The sequence below is a fragment of the Hordeum vulgare genome, chromosome 4H, assembly GCF_904849725.1.
Source record: "Hordeum vulgare subsp. vulgare chromosome 4H, MorexV3_pseudomolecules_assembly, whole genome shotgun sequence".
NCBI classification, from domain to species: domain Eukaryota; kingdom Viridiplantae; phylum Streptophyta; class Magnoliopsida; order Poales; family Poaceae; genus Hordeum; species Hordeum vulgare.
This window is the reverse complement of record NC_058521.1, coordinates 454322835-454338415: the sequence shown is the minus strand read 5'-3', so window position 1 is coordinate 454338415 and position 15581 is coordinate 454322835. Positions and strand designations below refer to the sequence as shown.

The 15581-nt window shown below is 43.9% G+C and overlaps 3 protein-coding genes across 3 annotated transcripts; all 3 read left to right on the top strand.

Moving 5' to 3' along the window:
- Positions 1–1230: 1230 nt before the first annotated feature.
- Positions 1231–4501, top strand: LOC123448932. The gene is made up of 4 exons (XM_045125978.1): positions 1231–1569; positions 3386–3585; positions 3704–3833; positions 3927–4501. The coding sequence occupies exons 2-4, from the start codon at positions 3416–3418 to the stop codon at positions 3996–3998; spliced, it is 372 nt and encodes a 123-aa protein (XP_044981913.1). The 5' UTR covers positions 1231–1569; positions 3386–3415; the 3' UTR covers positions 3999–4501.
- Positions 4502–4701: 200 nt separating this feature from the next.
- On the top strand, positions 4702–9210 carry LOC123448930 (RNA pseudouridine synthase 5). The gene is made up of 14 exons (XM_045125974.1): positions 4702–4853; positions 4927–4996; positions 5119–5146; positions 5433–5479; positions 5616–5706; positions 6015–6192; positions 6518–6605; positions 6694–6775; positions 6904–6979; positions 7723–7790; positions 7927–7996; positions 8178–8262; positions 8358–8451; positions 8671–9210. The coding sequence occupies exons 1-14, from the start codon at positions 4733–4735 to the stop codon at positions 8746–8748; spliced, it is 1176 nt and encodes a 391-aa protein (XP_044981909.1). The 5' UTR covers positions 4702–4732; the 3' UTR covers positions 8749–9210.
- Positions 9211–9428: 218 nt separating this feature from the next.
- Positions 9429–15516, top strand: LOC123448929 (beta-taxilin). The gene is made up of 11 exons (XM_045125973.1): positions 9429–9824; positions 9999–10063; positions 10173–10287; positions 13194–13261; positions 13354–13431; positions 13667–13731; positions 13842–13908; positions 14026–14208; positions 14361–14417; positions 14541–14636; positions 14890–15516. The coding sequence occupies exons 1-11, from the start codon at positions 9524–9526 to the stop codon at positions 15112–15114; spliced, it is 1320 nt and encodes a 439-aa protein (XP_044981908.1). The 5' UTR covers positions 9429–9523; the 3' UTR covers positions 15115–15516.
- The last annotated feature ends 65 nt before the right edge of the window (positions 15517–15581 follow it).

Here is a 15581-nt window from a genome sequence, read left to right as displayed (position 1 = left end):
AGCATCCAGCCGGCGGGAGGTCGCCGTGACTTGCGCCGCCGACTGTCCGACGAGCCTGCTGGCCTGCTAGCTCCATCGCTCGGAAGAAACCATGCCTTGGTCGGAGCTCAATCGCTGAGGCTGCTCGCCTGATGTCGCTAGGATCTCACTCTAGTGAAATATTTGTACGGATTGGTATCAAATCGAGCAATGGAAGAACTAACAACTACTAGAAGACTCCGTCCAGTCCAGCACAAGCGAAGGGGATAAGGCAACTTGCTTTCTAGAGAAAATTGCATTTTACTGTTTAGGAGGTGGGGGCGTAGAAGAACAGAGGAGACCGTCTGATCCAGCCCGGGCCCAAACCCGAACCCAGACCATGTGCGCAGCAATTCAGCTTCTGTTTCCGCGCGTGTGCCAACTGCTGCCACGTAGTATCGGACGAAAATCGTACGCACTTTTTGTCGTATGTATAGCACGGCCGTGTCCGTAATGGTGGTATCATATGTAGTATCATGTATGTCAACTATGCAATTTCGACGAGGTGGCATAGAATTAAATGACGAAAGAAAGGGTTGAGTATCATATCATGATACTGTATCATATTAAATGATGTGCTACTATGTGTCTTGCATGACAATAAATGAACTATCTTATGATAGTAACATATGATACTATGTATTACGGATGTGGTATCATACACTAATACCATATGCATGATACTAATATATGAAACTACCCATTACAACCAGTGTCAGCTGCTCGACACGTCGGCAGGCACGATCAGGACTGCGCTCGGAGCACGCTGACCGCCGTCCATCGCAACGGCCCGGGGCGCAACAGGTAGCACTAGCACGCAGGGGACAACGCCAATCCATTGGGCCTAGCTTGAGTGTTCCGGTTCCTCTAGTTGTCTGCAACTATAATTAGAAAAAAATAGAAGCAAGCAATTTGTTGACTTATATTGTTGATCTATTGGTGTGAAAAAAATGAAGAATAAGTTATTGCTACTAAGAACAATTTGTATTTTTGTTGGAGAGAATAGCGAGAATGCCATTATAAAAAACCGAACTTTCCTAAAATATTAGTATTATCGAAAACCAAGTTGCCAATATACCACTGCATGCTCAGTTTTTTTAATCAAAATAGCACTCATGTTAGTTGTCAAACTTTTTAATTAGTCAAAGCGGAGGCAACTTGTCAGTTTTTTGGCTATTTCAAAATTACCCCCGTGGTGCTCAACCCTATACTCTCCATCCCACCTCTCCTCCCTCGAACAACAGAGCATGGCGGCGCGAGGAGGCAACCCTCGTCGGCGCTGCCCTGCACCTCCCCTCTCCCTCTGACCCTCGCCGCCACCCCGCACCGCCCTCCACCTCCCTCGGCTCGTGGCTGGGCAGCCCGTCGCTCCTGCTCTTGGGCGCGTGATTTGCCACCGGACGCCTCAGCGCCGGCGCCAACCAACCCGACGGCGCAGCTCCGGCCAGAGGGATCTGTTCCAGCTCGTCCCGTAGATCGTCGGCCTCCCCTGCAACCACGCCCTCGACTGCCTCCTCTGCCTCCCTCCACTTCATCCACACCAGCAAAAAGGTACAATTTCCCCCCTATTTTCATGGATTTTGTCATTGCAAGTGCAGGAAATTTTGTCAAAATGCTGTCAAAATTCTGCTGAAATTTTGTTGGATGATGCAAAGTAAGATTATGTTGAGTTGGTGTTGCTGAAATGTATGCTTGAGCTGTGAAAAGGTAAGGGCATGTAAGTCTTTTTTGGATGGTGTTAGTCTCAGTTAGGCACTAGTGGTACTTTGGCTAGAGAAAATTGAAAGTAGTGCTATACTGGCAAGTTGGTTTTTCGTAGTGGTATTTTGACAAGTTCGGTTCTCATAGTGGCATTCTGGCTATTGTCTCATTTTGTTGTCGCTATTGTAAACTTTCATGTCCATATTGTTGTGGCGCAATTTTTTTTTGTCTCCTCATACCATTTAGAAAATCTTGGCTCTGCCACTGTGGTTGGAGAATATCTTTTCCACAGATTCTGGCGGGCTTGAACTGTTCTCTGCACAATCCTCACGTTCAAGACGAGCCCTTAAGGTCTCATGTCTCTTTGCGTTTGGAGGAGTGGACGAGGCAACCTTTGCGGTTTGCTGGAGACGGCAAAGCTAGCTGATGGTGAAAATGCCAGGAGAAGGTTTAAAAAATGCCATTGGAGTGAAAATATCGATAAATGTTGGCGATCCGAGCATTGTATTGGCAATGAATGAACCAGATCAAACTGGACAAAGCACCATCACTTAAACGCCAAATCCGGCTAAAAGCGACTTGACTGGTGGAACGGGGATTTTGATCTTTTACCACACTTTATCAGGGGTTTGATGATTTGCCACAGGATTGTCGCAATGGCAAGTCAATCACTGCCCGGATAACGGGGTTAGGCGGGGTGAGGGAGGGGGGTTCCACCAGGAGAAATTAGATCTTAACTCACCGACTTATCCCTACCTTTCCTCACTGACACCTCCGTTTCACCATGTTGCGCCCGAATTCGTCCCGCCAAAGAGAAAGAGAGCTCTGCCTCTAGATCGACGTTGGTGCCCCCTTCCAACCCTCAATCACTGCCCCCCCCCCCCACCCCCCACCCTCGATATGTCGACCTGCCCATCCGAATCTTCGCCTTGACAAAAACCACCAGCCCCAATGGTTGGTGTTGGCCCACCTAATTTTTGAATGTGAGCAAACATGTATGCAGATGCATTAATGTGTTAAAATGCTCCTATATAGATGTGTTAACATGGAATGTGATCTGATGATGGCAAACCAAAATTGTTGGTCAAAGTCTTGTCTTAAACGACCAGAATACACCTTATATTTACCCCAAAGAAGTGTCATGTAGTATAACCTATTTCTTCTGTGGACTGAAGCGCTGAAACATTTAAATTTCTACATCATCTGCTAATACTCTGGATGGTGGCGATTATAGTTAAACCCAAGAGGCCAATATTATCCTATTCCATGGATACTGTGCATTCAGTTGTCGAGTCATTGCTGTCAATTGGACGAAAAATATTGATACTGTAATTTGTGTTTAATGGTTTACTAAAACTTTGTCTACTCTGCTGTTTTTGATCTTCTGCCTGTCTGGGTCATAAAGGTTAGTTTGATCTTTTGAGTGCTGTGAATAATTTGGTGCTTACTGTGTGGTGAGTGATTTAGTGCTGTCAATGAAGTCTACAACTTTTTTATAATTGAACCTTAATTCAGTATTAAAAAGGATGAGCTGCATCCTACATGCTAAGCAATGTGAGCAGTCGTAAACCATTTTACACTCGAATATCCTAGTTACCCAAGAATAAATCTTTCTTCCTATGTTATCGACTTCATGACCTTAAGCCAACCTTTTTGTGTGTGGCAGTTGTTAATTTTGCAAAGGTCAAATACTGTCATGAATACCACTCAGAAAGTTGATCCAGCGGAACCAGCTGCTAAGATTGCTCAACAAGCCTCACAGTTCAAACGTTGGGGACGCAAGCATCCATTTGTTCGTTATGGCCTTCCACTCATTTCTTTGACAGTGTTTGGTGCGGTTGGTCTAGCTCATCTTATACGGGGAAGGTAAATCATTTACCATTCCGCACTGGCCAAAATACAGGAAACTAATCGGTCTGTAATTGCATCCAGGCATCCTTTTGTTTCACATATTTGACGGTGGCAGCTCATTTGTATTTTGCAGCAAAGAAGTAACAAAGGAAAAGGAGGATATGGAATGGGAGGTCGTAGAGAAAACAAAAGCTCTGAGCCGAACAGGACCGGTGGAAGGGGCCTATAAGCCTAAGAAGCTCTCACTAGAGGATGAACTGAAGGTAATGTCATGTTCGCATGTGAAAAAATCGAGGTCTGCCTGGTTTTTCATGACTGGTCTAATCCATGAGCTCTCTCCCTCTGTGTTATTATAGGCTTTGCAGCAAAAGGTGGACATAAACAGCTACGACTACAAGAGAATTCCCAAGCAAAATGAGAACAAGTGAAATAAAGCACCGTTTATCATGCTAAGGAGTGGGGGATTTTCTTAAAAGCTTTGGAGTAATTTCTTCTTCCTGTTTCTTCATGAGTTCCTTGGGATGCTGTCCAAGTGTCAAAATGAGATTGCGGAGACATCATCATCAGAACTCTGTGCTTCTTCGGCCACCAGCAGTAGAGAGTCGAGGATCCTTTGGAAGGCTTGAACCGTAGGAATCATTGTGTGTAGCGACAGGAGACAGCATGTTCACGGTCCACCCAAGCGTGTTTTTTTTAGTCAGATCGAATACTGCCTTCCTTATCAAGGGGCCAATAAATTGTACTCCCTCCGTTTCGAATTATAGGATGTTCTAACTCTTTTTCTGAATCATATGTATACACGCGTTTTAGTGTGTTTGGTCACTCATTTCAGTCCTTATGTAGTCTATGTTGAAATATTCAAAACATCTTATAATTCGAAACAGAGGATGTGTGAACAATCAATTTTGTATATTATTTTTTAAAAGTCTAATCATTTGTGTCATGATGACAAGGGGAGGAAAGTTCATGTTCATGCTGGTATATTTCGAGACTCTGAAGCTCGTATTCGGCTGTCAGATCACCCGGCCCGATTTTGAAACTTCATAGCGCAAACGTTTCGTCCCCAGGAAAAAAGCAGAAACCTAGTGGACTCATCTAAAAATAAAAATACCCAGTGGACCAACGTGCAAACTGCATTCCTAAAGCTGCATTCCCCCGCGCGATGGCCGCCGCCGCCGCCGCCGCTGGAGAGACTCCGCCGCCGCCGGCGAACTACTTCTTCGGGAGGCCATGGCCGGATCTCAACGCAGGACTCTCCTACACCGACACGTTCCGCGGCGCTGGTCAGCATCCCGTCCACATCTCTCTTCCTGTTTTTCCTTTTCTACTTCCGCTGATTTATCCACATGCGAGCAGATGCGGAAACCACCACCACCTTGATCGACTTCTACTCCGAGAACTACAAGAGCTCGGCGCCATTGCCAGGGTACGTATCTGATGCCCGAGCTCACTTGTTGATCGCCGTGGCTTCCTTCTCCTTCTGTATTTGGTTTCTCTGGAGGCTGGAGCGCCGTGTTGATTTGGTTGTTGTGGTGCACGCCTCTGCAGGTGGATTCATAGGATTCGCAATGGACAGGTAGTATACGCACCAGCCAGTAGTTAGTTAGCCATGCTGTTTTTTCTTTTTGCGTGGGTAAATTAATCATGCTGTTAATTTTGCAATCAGTCGGTTTTTGTTGTTACGAGGTTCTAGCTGTTAGGTTTATGAATTCTTCATGCTGATGCTTTTTCTCTTTGCCCATTTGAGCCTCAAAGGCATGCATAAGAAAATTTATGTGGTCCACTGTAGCTAATTAGTATGTTCCTGCGTTGTAAGTCACGCTCGTTGAAATACAAATGAAGGCATTGAGATTTTCTTGCAGATAACGGTTGATGGTCAAGTTGTCACCGATCCAGATATCATCCTCAGGTATCCTCTTATTCTGTTTGCGGTACACAATTGCAACAAGAGTGTTATCATTCTTATTTTCCTTCATCATTTTCTTTACGTTAGTAGCTACCTTTCGAAACTATGGTACGTATTTCATTTGGATCCCCTTTTTCAGTGAGGGTTCTAAGTTGGTATATCATCGCCTTTCATGGAAGGAGCCATTTGCACCATATTTGCTTCAAGTCCTTTATGAAGATGACGACATGGTATGCACTTCAACTTGGTATTCTTGCTAAATTGCATAAAAGCACATTCTATCTAACTGTTGTTTAGCTTAGCTGGTCGACAAGGTTCAAGTTCCATCTGATTTTCATCTTTTTTTTGTGTGTGAGCCACATGCTCTTTTTTCTCATTGTCATGCTTGTCTGTTATTTCTATGGTTGTCGCAAACATTGTATTGATTTTCAGCAAGTATGAATCTCCCTTCATTCCTATGTATGTCTCATAAAATTAGTTGTAACATGTAAAGCTATATAATCATAGCCATGCATCAGCTCACGAAGATTTTTTTCAGCTCGCCCTTAATAAGCCTTCTGGTTTGCAAGTTCTGCCAAAAGGACTCTTCCAGCAGCGCACTGTTCTGGCACAGCTTCAGTGGAAAGAGTGGAAGATGCCCCCATCAAGCTGCTCGAAGAAAAAAAATGTGCAGTTACATCCTGTACCTGTTCATCGATTAGGAAGGGGAACGTCAGGTTTGTAGCGTTTTATTTGGTTCAATCTGACCAGTTGAGTTCTAGCAGATATGAATTTTGTTCTTTGCCTGTGAAACCAGGAATCTAGGAGAAATACGTATTTGCTGTTCCTGGCATTACTTTGATATGTTACAAGATATTAATCCAAAATTTGCGACAGACCTTTTTTTACCATAATGTAACAAAGAGCTCTTCTGCAATGAAGCCTCATTTTCCTACTAATTTTTTGGTTAAAAAATGTATCTCACAGAAAAATGTTTGTTACCTCTGCATTGCCATATGTAAAGTCTTTGCTATTGCTGATGCTCTGCATGTTCCATGTTAGGTCTACTGCTTTGTGCCAAGACAAAGCTTGCCAAAGTTCAACTTGCATCTTATTTTGCAGAAGGTGCTGCAAATGCAGAGAAGAAAAGGTGTACAATCTTCTCTTCTAAATTTGGAAAGAGTATATGTGCCGTTAGCACCACCCAGTATTGTTTAAGTGATTAATTTAATTTCTAGGGATGGAACTGAGGTTGGCAAGGAATGGAAAATTTCAAAATTCTATCGAGCATTAGTAACTGGTATACTTGAACATGATGAGGTGCTGTCCTTTCCCCACTCACGCCTATGAATTACACTATCCTAACTGATATCTTGCTTAGAAGATGTGTATAATGGCCCTTCTTGTAAACAAGTATTTATGGTATTTTTTTTTCTTTGCACCTGCAGGATGTGATTACTCAACCCATAGGATTGGTTCATTACCCTGGAGTTGCAGAGGGACTTTATGTGGCATGTTCCTCAGGTACTACAAGTTTACCGAACCAAGAATGGGCTTACTAAAATCGACAATATAAGTTATATCGAACATATCTTGCTTGATTTATTAATGTATCTCCAGTGCAGAGATGCTTATAAAAATGATTAGAGACAGCACGTTAGAAAGCGTCTAGCATAAGAGCCTCGATGTCCAATCCAGGCAATTATTTTACGGACACTTAGGTAGTTAAATTTTGATTGAAGCGTCCATTAATTCCAATGTAAATTTAGCAAGCGTCTGTATATACCTAGAACAGCCAAGTCTCGGCTGTATTTGTTTTATCGGTTTTAGCGGAATCTCCAGAGCTCTCAGCTTCTTAGACAATTCTGTTAGATAATTAAAGGCTCTCAAAAAGAAAAGAGAGATGTTGCTAGTTAAAGCTGCATGCAGGATATGGTATTAATTAAGGCAGACATGTAGGCATGTAGCACAAACTAATATGCCAAGGAGTACCAGTATAGTACTTGTATCCCGCTAGATGAATACAGTCTAGATCGTAAAAAACAAGCTAACGAATCAAGTGGAGATCAGAGCGTAGTGCTGTTGCCTGGCGAGAAATTCCACCTGCATGAATAGCTTGGAGTGTCCGTCTCCAGTTGCAGCAGCGATGTCAATGCTGATACCCGGAATAAGGCTGAAACTGGCAAAATGACCATGATTACTGCCTGCTGTTAGCACTGCCTTGGACATGGCCTTACGTGGTTTTATCTTGCATTATTAATTCTCAGGGAAGCCAGCCATGAGCAAAGTGTGTGTTCTTGAGAGACTTGCGCACCAAAACCAAACGCTGGTCCAGGTACGATGGGGTTTTATGTCTTGCCTTTACATATTCATTTACATATGCACATTGTTCCCTCGAATTGCTGATGTGTATAAGGGTTCGATTATGGTTTCTTATATGTGACACTGTTTCTTTTCCTTGACTGGAGCAGGTTGAAATTCATTCAGGACGGCCTCACCAAATACGGATACACCTTGCATACATTGGACACCCTCTTGTTGGTAAGTCAAAACACTTCTGTTATTGTGATGGGCATAATTGTACTTGAGCTCTTTCTTCCAGGCTTAGCTAACCGTGTTTTTGCATATCATCGGTAATTTTTCTTTCTAAATAAAGGGCATGGTAGACCCTATTTCCATTAAATAGATTCCAAAGTTCAGGCACTGCATGTTTTTTTTCCAGATGATCCTCTCTATGGTATTGGTGGGCAGCCTAAATTTCATGACCTGGAACCTACTAGTACGGATATTTCTTTTGCATATGACGGGTAATTCTTTCATCTTTTAGTTTTGCTGCGAAGTACGTCCTCTCCCCCGATCTTTTCTTTTACCTAGTTTAGCTAACCTTACTAACAATTTTTAGAGGTTACGAGAGGCCTTTACAGCCTGTTCCGGGAGACTGTGGGTATCACTTACATGCTCATTGGCTGGTCCTTTGTCATCCAACCACGAATAAGGTAATGAGCAATTAATCTTTCTGAATCGGGTAGTGTTCTCCACATAACATGCGCAATAGCATATCGACCTCAAGAACCATATTATTGGACGAGGAATGAATTACAACTAATTTTGTGAGGCCTAGTACCTGGACTAAAGAGAGACCCAGGTGAAAGTAACTTGTGATGCCGTGTCTCAAGTATACGCTACTCCTTACATTTTTGTGGTTGGCTTTGCAGATGCTGAAGATAACCGCCCATCTGCCGCGTATCTTACAGACTCAAGAGGAGCGCTGCGATCAGCAACTTGATACTTGAGCTCATAACTTTCCATTTGAAAATATGTGCATTCAAGAGTCCACAGGCCATGTTTTACAAGCCCGTCCGCATGTGAGGTGTTCAGTGTATCTTAACAGAGTGTCTATCTGAAGTTTGGTGTGGTTTGAAACGTGGAGGGTACAGAAAATGGATTGCTGAGGTTAAATGGTCACTGGACTGGACGCTTCTGAGGGGAAACTATGAGGAACATTTGTTTTAAGATGACACTGTACTACAGAGTAAACTTTTCAGGTCACTGCATCTGAAGATGGGCTAACTGCTGTGTGTGTGTTCGTGTTGTATATATGGCCGAAACCAATTTTGCACTTATGCAAATGTACGTGCATTTTGGCTAAGATCGATCATCATCTGCAATATAGAAACTACTCCCTCTGTATACCTAAATAAGTGTAGTTGGGAAGAACTAATTATTTAGGTACAGAGGGAGTACATTACTATGTATTCGGGACAAAGTTTTTCTCTTTTTTTGCACATGAACCAAGTTTGAATTTGACAGTCCAATAACCCCATTTATGAATCGAAGATCATTCAGATTCGATTGCTGAAACTAGAACAAACAGAGGTGAATTCATCTCCGTTCTCTGAACATGAATCTTATACGGCGGATTTACGTAGAGTACACGGAGTGACGGAGTTATGACTGTCCTTGTGCCGAACGCGTGTTCGCAGCAGCAGAGTTACACGAAACACAGGACACCAGCACAAGGGGACTGCGCGGCGACACCTCTCACTCTCTCCCTCTCTCTCTCCACCAATGGAAGGCTCGCCGGCGACGCGTCTCCCCGAGGCCGACGCGCTCCCCGATGGCTTCGTCGAGAGCTCCTCCGCCGACCAGGCCCAGGCAGTCTCATCCGCCCCCGCCGCCGGCGATCCCCTGCATCCCGCCCTCGGCCCTGATCACGAGGGAGCCGCCCGCGCCGGCGGCGAGGAAACCCTAGCCGCCCCGTCCACCCCCGCCGACGCCGCCGACGCCCTGCGGAGCCTCTCTATGGCTGCCGCCGCTTCGGAGCCGGAGCGTGCCCTCGAGCATCAGGGGCCCGCCGCAGACATAGGAGGTGATCTCTCTGCCCCCCTCTCACGCGCTGACTGCTTCCTGATCTGTTGTCGTCTAATTTCGACATCAAATCTTCAGTTACAGTTCAGGGCGAACGAGGCGACTTAAGCGGCTTCGCCCATCCATTGAAGTCTGGAATATGTTTGCTCACCTTGTTTTGATGCTCTTGGCGCAGGTGCCAAAGATGCAATGAAGGAGAGCTTTGTGGTAGAGCAAGCAGAATCGCTGCCCAATCAAAAGGTTGTCAATGCAGAAATGGACGAGGCCTAGATTTCTCTGCCACTGCGGAAATGGTGTTGGTGGGAAGATGAGTGTTTGCTAAACTGGATTGATTTCCATGACTTTGTAGGAGATTGGCGAGCCAAAGCGTAAGGTCGTCAAGCGGAACAGTAAGCTAGAGAAGGACAGGGAGCTGTTGCAACTTGCCCAGAGGTACCATGGAGTGGTGGCGGAGAGGGATGCAGGAAAGTTTCTATTATCCAAAACATAAACATTACCCAATGCATATTTCTCCAACAGTTGAATGATAATTTGAAAATTTGTTCTGGATTCTTTTCATTAAACAAAACAAAACCTACGTAACTAAATGCTGATTACTATGTTTTTCTTTCCTATTGTATGCACACCAGTAAAATCCTTCCTACCTTAAAATGTATTCTTTTGGTCTTCATCAGAAATTATAGCATGGAACATCTGATAGACCAGATACATTTAGCAGCAAGAACATGACAATTGTCCATTCTATGTATAAGAAAGATGTATTAGATGATTATTCTGTCATATTTAAATGTATACATTTATTTGAAGTTTGGGTTAACAATGAACTCCCCCCAACGGAGACAGCTCAGTTAGACATATTTCATTTAAAGGATTTAAAATTCATCAACATTTCTGTTGAAAATATGAAAATCACAGTTAACATGCTTTGTAGCTCCTTTAGATGGAAGGATTTTCAACCCCTAGAAAATTTTCCCATAGAGACACATGGGAGCAGAAAACTAAAAACTGTGAACACCAAAATTACTATGGTTTCCATACACCCTAATTCCATAGAATTCCTAGCCAAGGCTTAGAGCTATGGAAATTTTTCTGGGTCTGGCAAGTGTGGGCTATGGCAATGCATCTAATTCCTTAAAAAATTCATGTGTTTTTTTATGGAGCAACCAGATAACCAAATAGTTTCTAGTACTTGTTCATGTCCTTTCAATTCATGTAGGATTCAATATGTCATGACATTTAGTTATTGGGTGTTTCTCTAATCCTGTATCCCCCCCCCCCCTTCCGAGAAAACACAAAAGCTTTGCATTTCATTGTATTGATAGAGAAGTCATTACAAGCCCCAAGAAGGACACACCTGACATACAATAGCCCAATCAAGGCCACACCCAACGCACAACACAACACCCCTAGACGCTAGTCGTGGCTCCCTCCGGGAGCAAAGCTGCAAGCCTAGACGTGCCCGCTACAGCCCACTGCCTAGTCTCCGACTTGATCGTGTCGATGAGATGGTTGTGGTCGAGCCGAGCGTTTAAGATGATTGCTTTACGATGCTTCCAGATGCACCAAGCCATCAGCTGGATGACCGAGGACGCGACCTTCCGAGCCGAGGTTCGTAGGAACCGAGAGGCAAGTTTCTTGCCATCAATCCACAAAGTAACCCCCCTCGGCTGGGCCAATAGCAGTTGACTGATCCAGGAGAGCACCTCGTGCAAGACCGTGTGCGAGAAGGAGTAGCCAGAGAGGATGTGTGCCATCGTCTCATCCGACTGGTCGCATAGCACACAACTCGGTGTGTGCTGTAAGCCATGACGCACAAGACGCTCCATGGTCTCGTATTCGTGATCCAACGGCGATAGGTCAAGGCATCCCGAACAGTCCGTCCGTTCTTGGTACGGAGCTTGGGAGCTATCTCCGAGATTGCCCAGCCATCAAGCGAACGGTCCTCCTAGAATAAGGCAGTAGCTCTGTCGCCAACCACCATCTTGGTGGATGCGGTGAACACCGTGCGTTCATCCCAGGAGAACTAGAGGTCGAGACCCTTCCAGTTCTATGGGTGGTCAGGATCAGTGTGCATCCTCCAGAGCTAGCGGGCCTGGAGACTGATTGCCACGACCTCAAGGTTTAGTAACACCTAGGCCGCCCAGACGAAGGGGCCTGCACTCCCGATGCCAATTGACGTGGTAGTGGCCGCCCTGCGACCAAAAGAAGCCCTTGAGGATCTTAATCAATCTTCTTCTGGGACCGCTTGTGTTCAAGCCAAGAACCACCACTTGGTGTAATGGCATGGTGGCTAGCACTGACCTAACCAAGGTTAGGTGCCCAACCTTTGCCATCATCGATGCCCTCCAAGTAGGCGTGATCCTATCAAACAACGGTTCGAGAGTCGCACTCGACAGCTTCCAGAGAGCAAGGGGGACCGCGGGGTACTTGATCGGGAAAGGAGCCAGCTGGCACTACATCACCGATGCAGCCTTGAGGGCCACCTTGTCCGAACAACCTATGGGGGACAGCGGGCATTTAGCGAAGTTGGTGTGTAACCCCGACGTGTGCCCGAAGAGTGCTAACAAGCTGTGAACAGCGAGCAAGTCCTCCTTATCTGGGTGACCGACGATGACCACGCCGTGCGTGTAAAGCGAGACGCCGGGCAACGAAGTGTTAGGCGCGAGACTATGGAGCACCCAAGCTCCCTGGCCCTGGTCAACAACCTGTTGAGGGTGTTGATCACCAACATGGACAACATGGGGGATAGCTGGTCACCATGTCGCAACCCCTTACGGTGCCATATTTGTGGCCCCGGCTCACCATTGAGCATCACCCTTGTGCTGCTCAAGAACAGCAAGATGGCAACCCACTCGTGGAAGCGAGGCCCAAAGCTGATTTTACACAGCACCTCAAAGAGCAATGCCCAAGACACCGAGTCAAACGCGTGAGATATGTATTCAGAAGAGGCCCCAAATTATTACGGCCGCACTAGAAACCAATGCCTGGAAGTGTATCGGTTAGAAATCACATTCCATATAGTAGCAGAGAGGGATGCAGGCAAGTTCGTATTATGTGAAACCATGATCCTGGCTACATGCCTATTTTTCCAAGAGTCATATCTAATGGATAAATCCATTGCTTACTCTCAGTCAAGGGTTCACTGTCCAAACACTACAGCTGCACTTTATTTGGTTGGAATAATGTTCTATAATATACATGTTAATTTGAAAATTTTGTCCTGGACTCGTCTCATTAGAACAAAGCAAAATAGACCTAATCTAACTAAATACCTGATTACTCTGGAGTTTTATTCTTATATGCACATGGTACTCCTAAAATCCTTCCTACCTACTAAGATGTGCTGCTGTTTGCATTTGGTCTCTTGCAGCCATTGCAGTTAAAGAAAAATTGGAATCTCTTTGTAGAGAATTTCAGCGTCAAAACAAAATGTTAAAGGTATGTTCAGTTAGTTCTAAGATGTGGAACTAGTATTCTTAAGTATTTTGCACTTTTGTTCAGCTGTGATATATTTTAGGTCTGTGATTCAGGAAGAGTGCCAAAGGGTGTCAACAGAGGGGCAAAATTTTCGGATGGAAATGTCCGACAAATTCGAGAATGCTATGAAGGTCAATGATACATTCGATGACAGTAATCTGAAATAAATTTCTATGAACATTCTTTTTAATTTCATTACCTTAAATACATATGTACTACCTCTGTAAACTTTTATAAGACAGTTTTAGATCACTACTTAGTGATCTAAAACGTCTTATAAAAGTAGTGATCTAAAACTGTTATATAAAAGTTTACGGAGGGAATACTTTTTATCGTTATTTACCATTATATTATGATATTTTATAGGCTGTCAGTATCAAGCTTGAGGAGCAGAAAAATGAATGCATTGCTCAGTTTGAAGAGAACAATTCGTAAGACTACTAAGCTTAGGCATGTCTTCAGTTTTAGAAGAGTTCCAATAATTGAAATAACCTCGATTCACAACTAAATTACACATGGAATGATGGCTGCTATTTTGTAGGCTGAGAAATAAACTCAAAGACCTTGCTGATCAATATAGTATCATTCAGCAGAAATATGCTCACCAGGTATGCTTGATCAGTATCTCCAGGGCTCCAATAGTGCCACAAGCCCACAACAACGATTGATGTGTTGTTTATTGTACTTTCTATGAACTTTTGTTTCTCGTTGGCTCACACACGCAGCTGAAAGAAAAGACGCTGGAACTTGAGCTTGCTGATCTGAAAATTCAACAGCATCAAGCAAAAGCAGCTCAAGAACATGCCCAAATGGTATTGTATGCTGAGCAAGTTTCTCAACTTGTCACTACTGAGAAGAACCTGCGGGTGCAGCTAGCTGCTGATGGTGAAAAATTCCAGCAGTTTCAGGTACTTTTGCAGAGAAAATCCTTCTCTTAATTCTTAATAATTATATTGCTCCTGTTTATCTTAATGGTGGATTTCCCTCCCCCATTAGATGAGTTTGTCCATTTTAATGAGGATTATAGGTGTAAATGTTGTGTTCCATTATATTGTTTCAGGATGCCCTGTCAAAAAGCAATGAAGTGTTTGAAACTTACAAGAAGGAAATGGAACAGGTTTTTACTCATCTATCTAGTCATCTCAGTTCACACTCAGCATCATTGTATCTGCTTTGAACCTTTGTTATTATTAATTGCTCTGCACAGAACTTAAATTTATTTTGTTATCTTCCACATTAGATGGTGAAGGCGATAAAAGACTTTAGGAAACAAAATGAAGCCCTGAAGAGCAAGTGTGAGAATTCAGATATTGCTCTTGTGAAGCTCATTGAGGAGGTAATGCATACATTATACAAACTAGTCGGGATGTTCGAAAACAGGTGCACCTACCTGATCTTATTTGTTTGAAGATAATACCTGCATGCTTTTGATAGCTCGTATTAATCTCCTTTAATACCATACCCGTGTGTGGTATCACCTATTTTTTGTATGGTTATGCGATTTCACCTTAGCTTGCATACTAGGAGAATTTTGTGCAAGTTGGTATGCATGTTGCTAACTTAGAACCTATTTTTGGTCATGCGTGCAGCGTGAGGTGATGAAGAAGCAACTAGACAAATATAAGAATCAAAAGGACAAACTCGAGTCCCTGTGCCGGTCGCTACAGGCAGAAAGGAAACAAAGCCCATCTGTCAATATTCCTAATGACGCCTGTAACCAAGATGTTACAAGTCAGGAACAAAGCCCATCTGTCAGTATTCCTGATGACACCTCTAACCAAGAAGATCTTACAAGTCAGCAGCCAGAGTTATAGCGTTTTGGTGCTTCATGGTACCTGCCCTTGGTGCTGCTGCTCTCTATGGTATAACTCGGCGAGATTTTCAGAATCCTGGCAAACGGATATATGCGATACTTTTCCTTACTTCGCTTGTGATTCTCTGGGAGCTGTGGACATGTATGTCACACGCCCAACCGAAACTATTTGCCTAAATATCTCGTCGTTTGAGCAATTTCAGAGTGGCTTTGGTTCCTCGGTGCAAAGAGCTGTTGAGTTGAGTTTGTAACGAGACCAGCGTTACAATTTGTCCCTTTTTCGTGTGATTGGATGGTAGAACATCAGTTTTTTTAGAAACAAGCCGAATGTGTGCACTGGTGAACTGATCAAAATTATGTGGTAAGCAGGTTTTATACTTATATTAGTGAGGAGTGCTTTGTCAATGTGTTAAGTGAGTTTTATACTTGGTACTGTACTTTATATGGAAGAAAGCAAACAATATACTC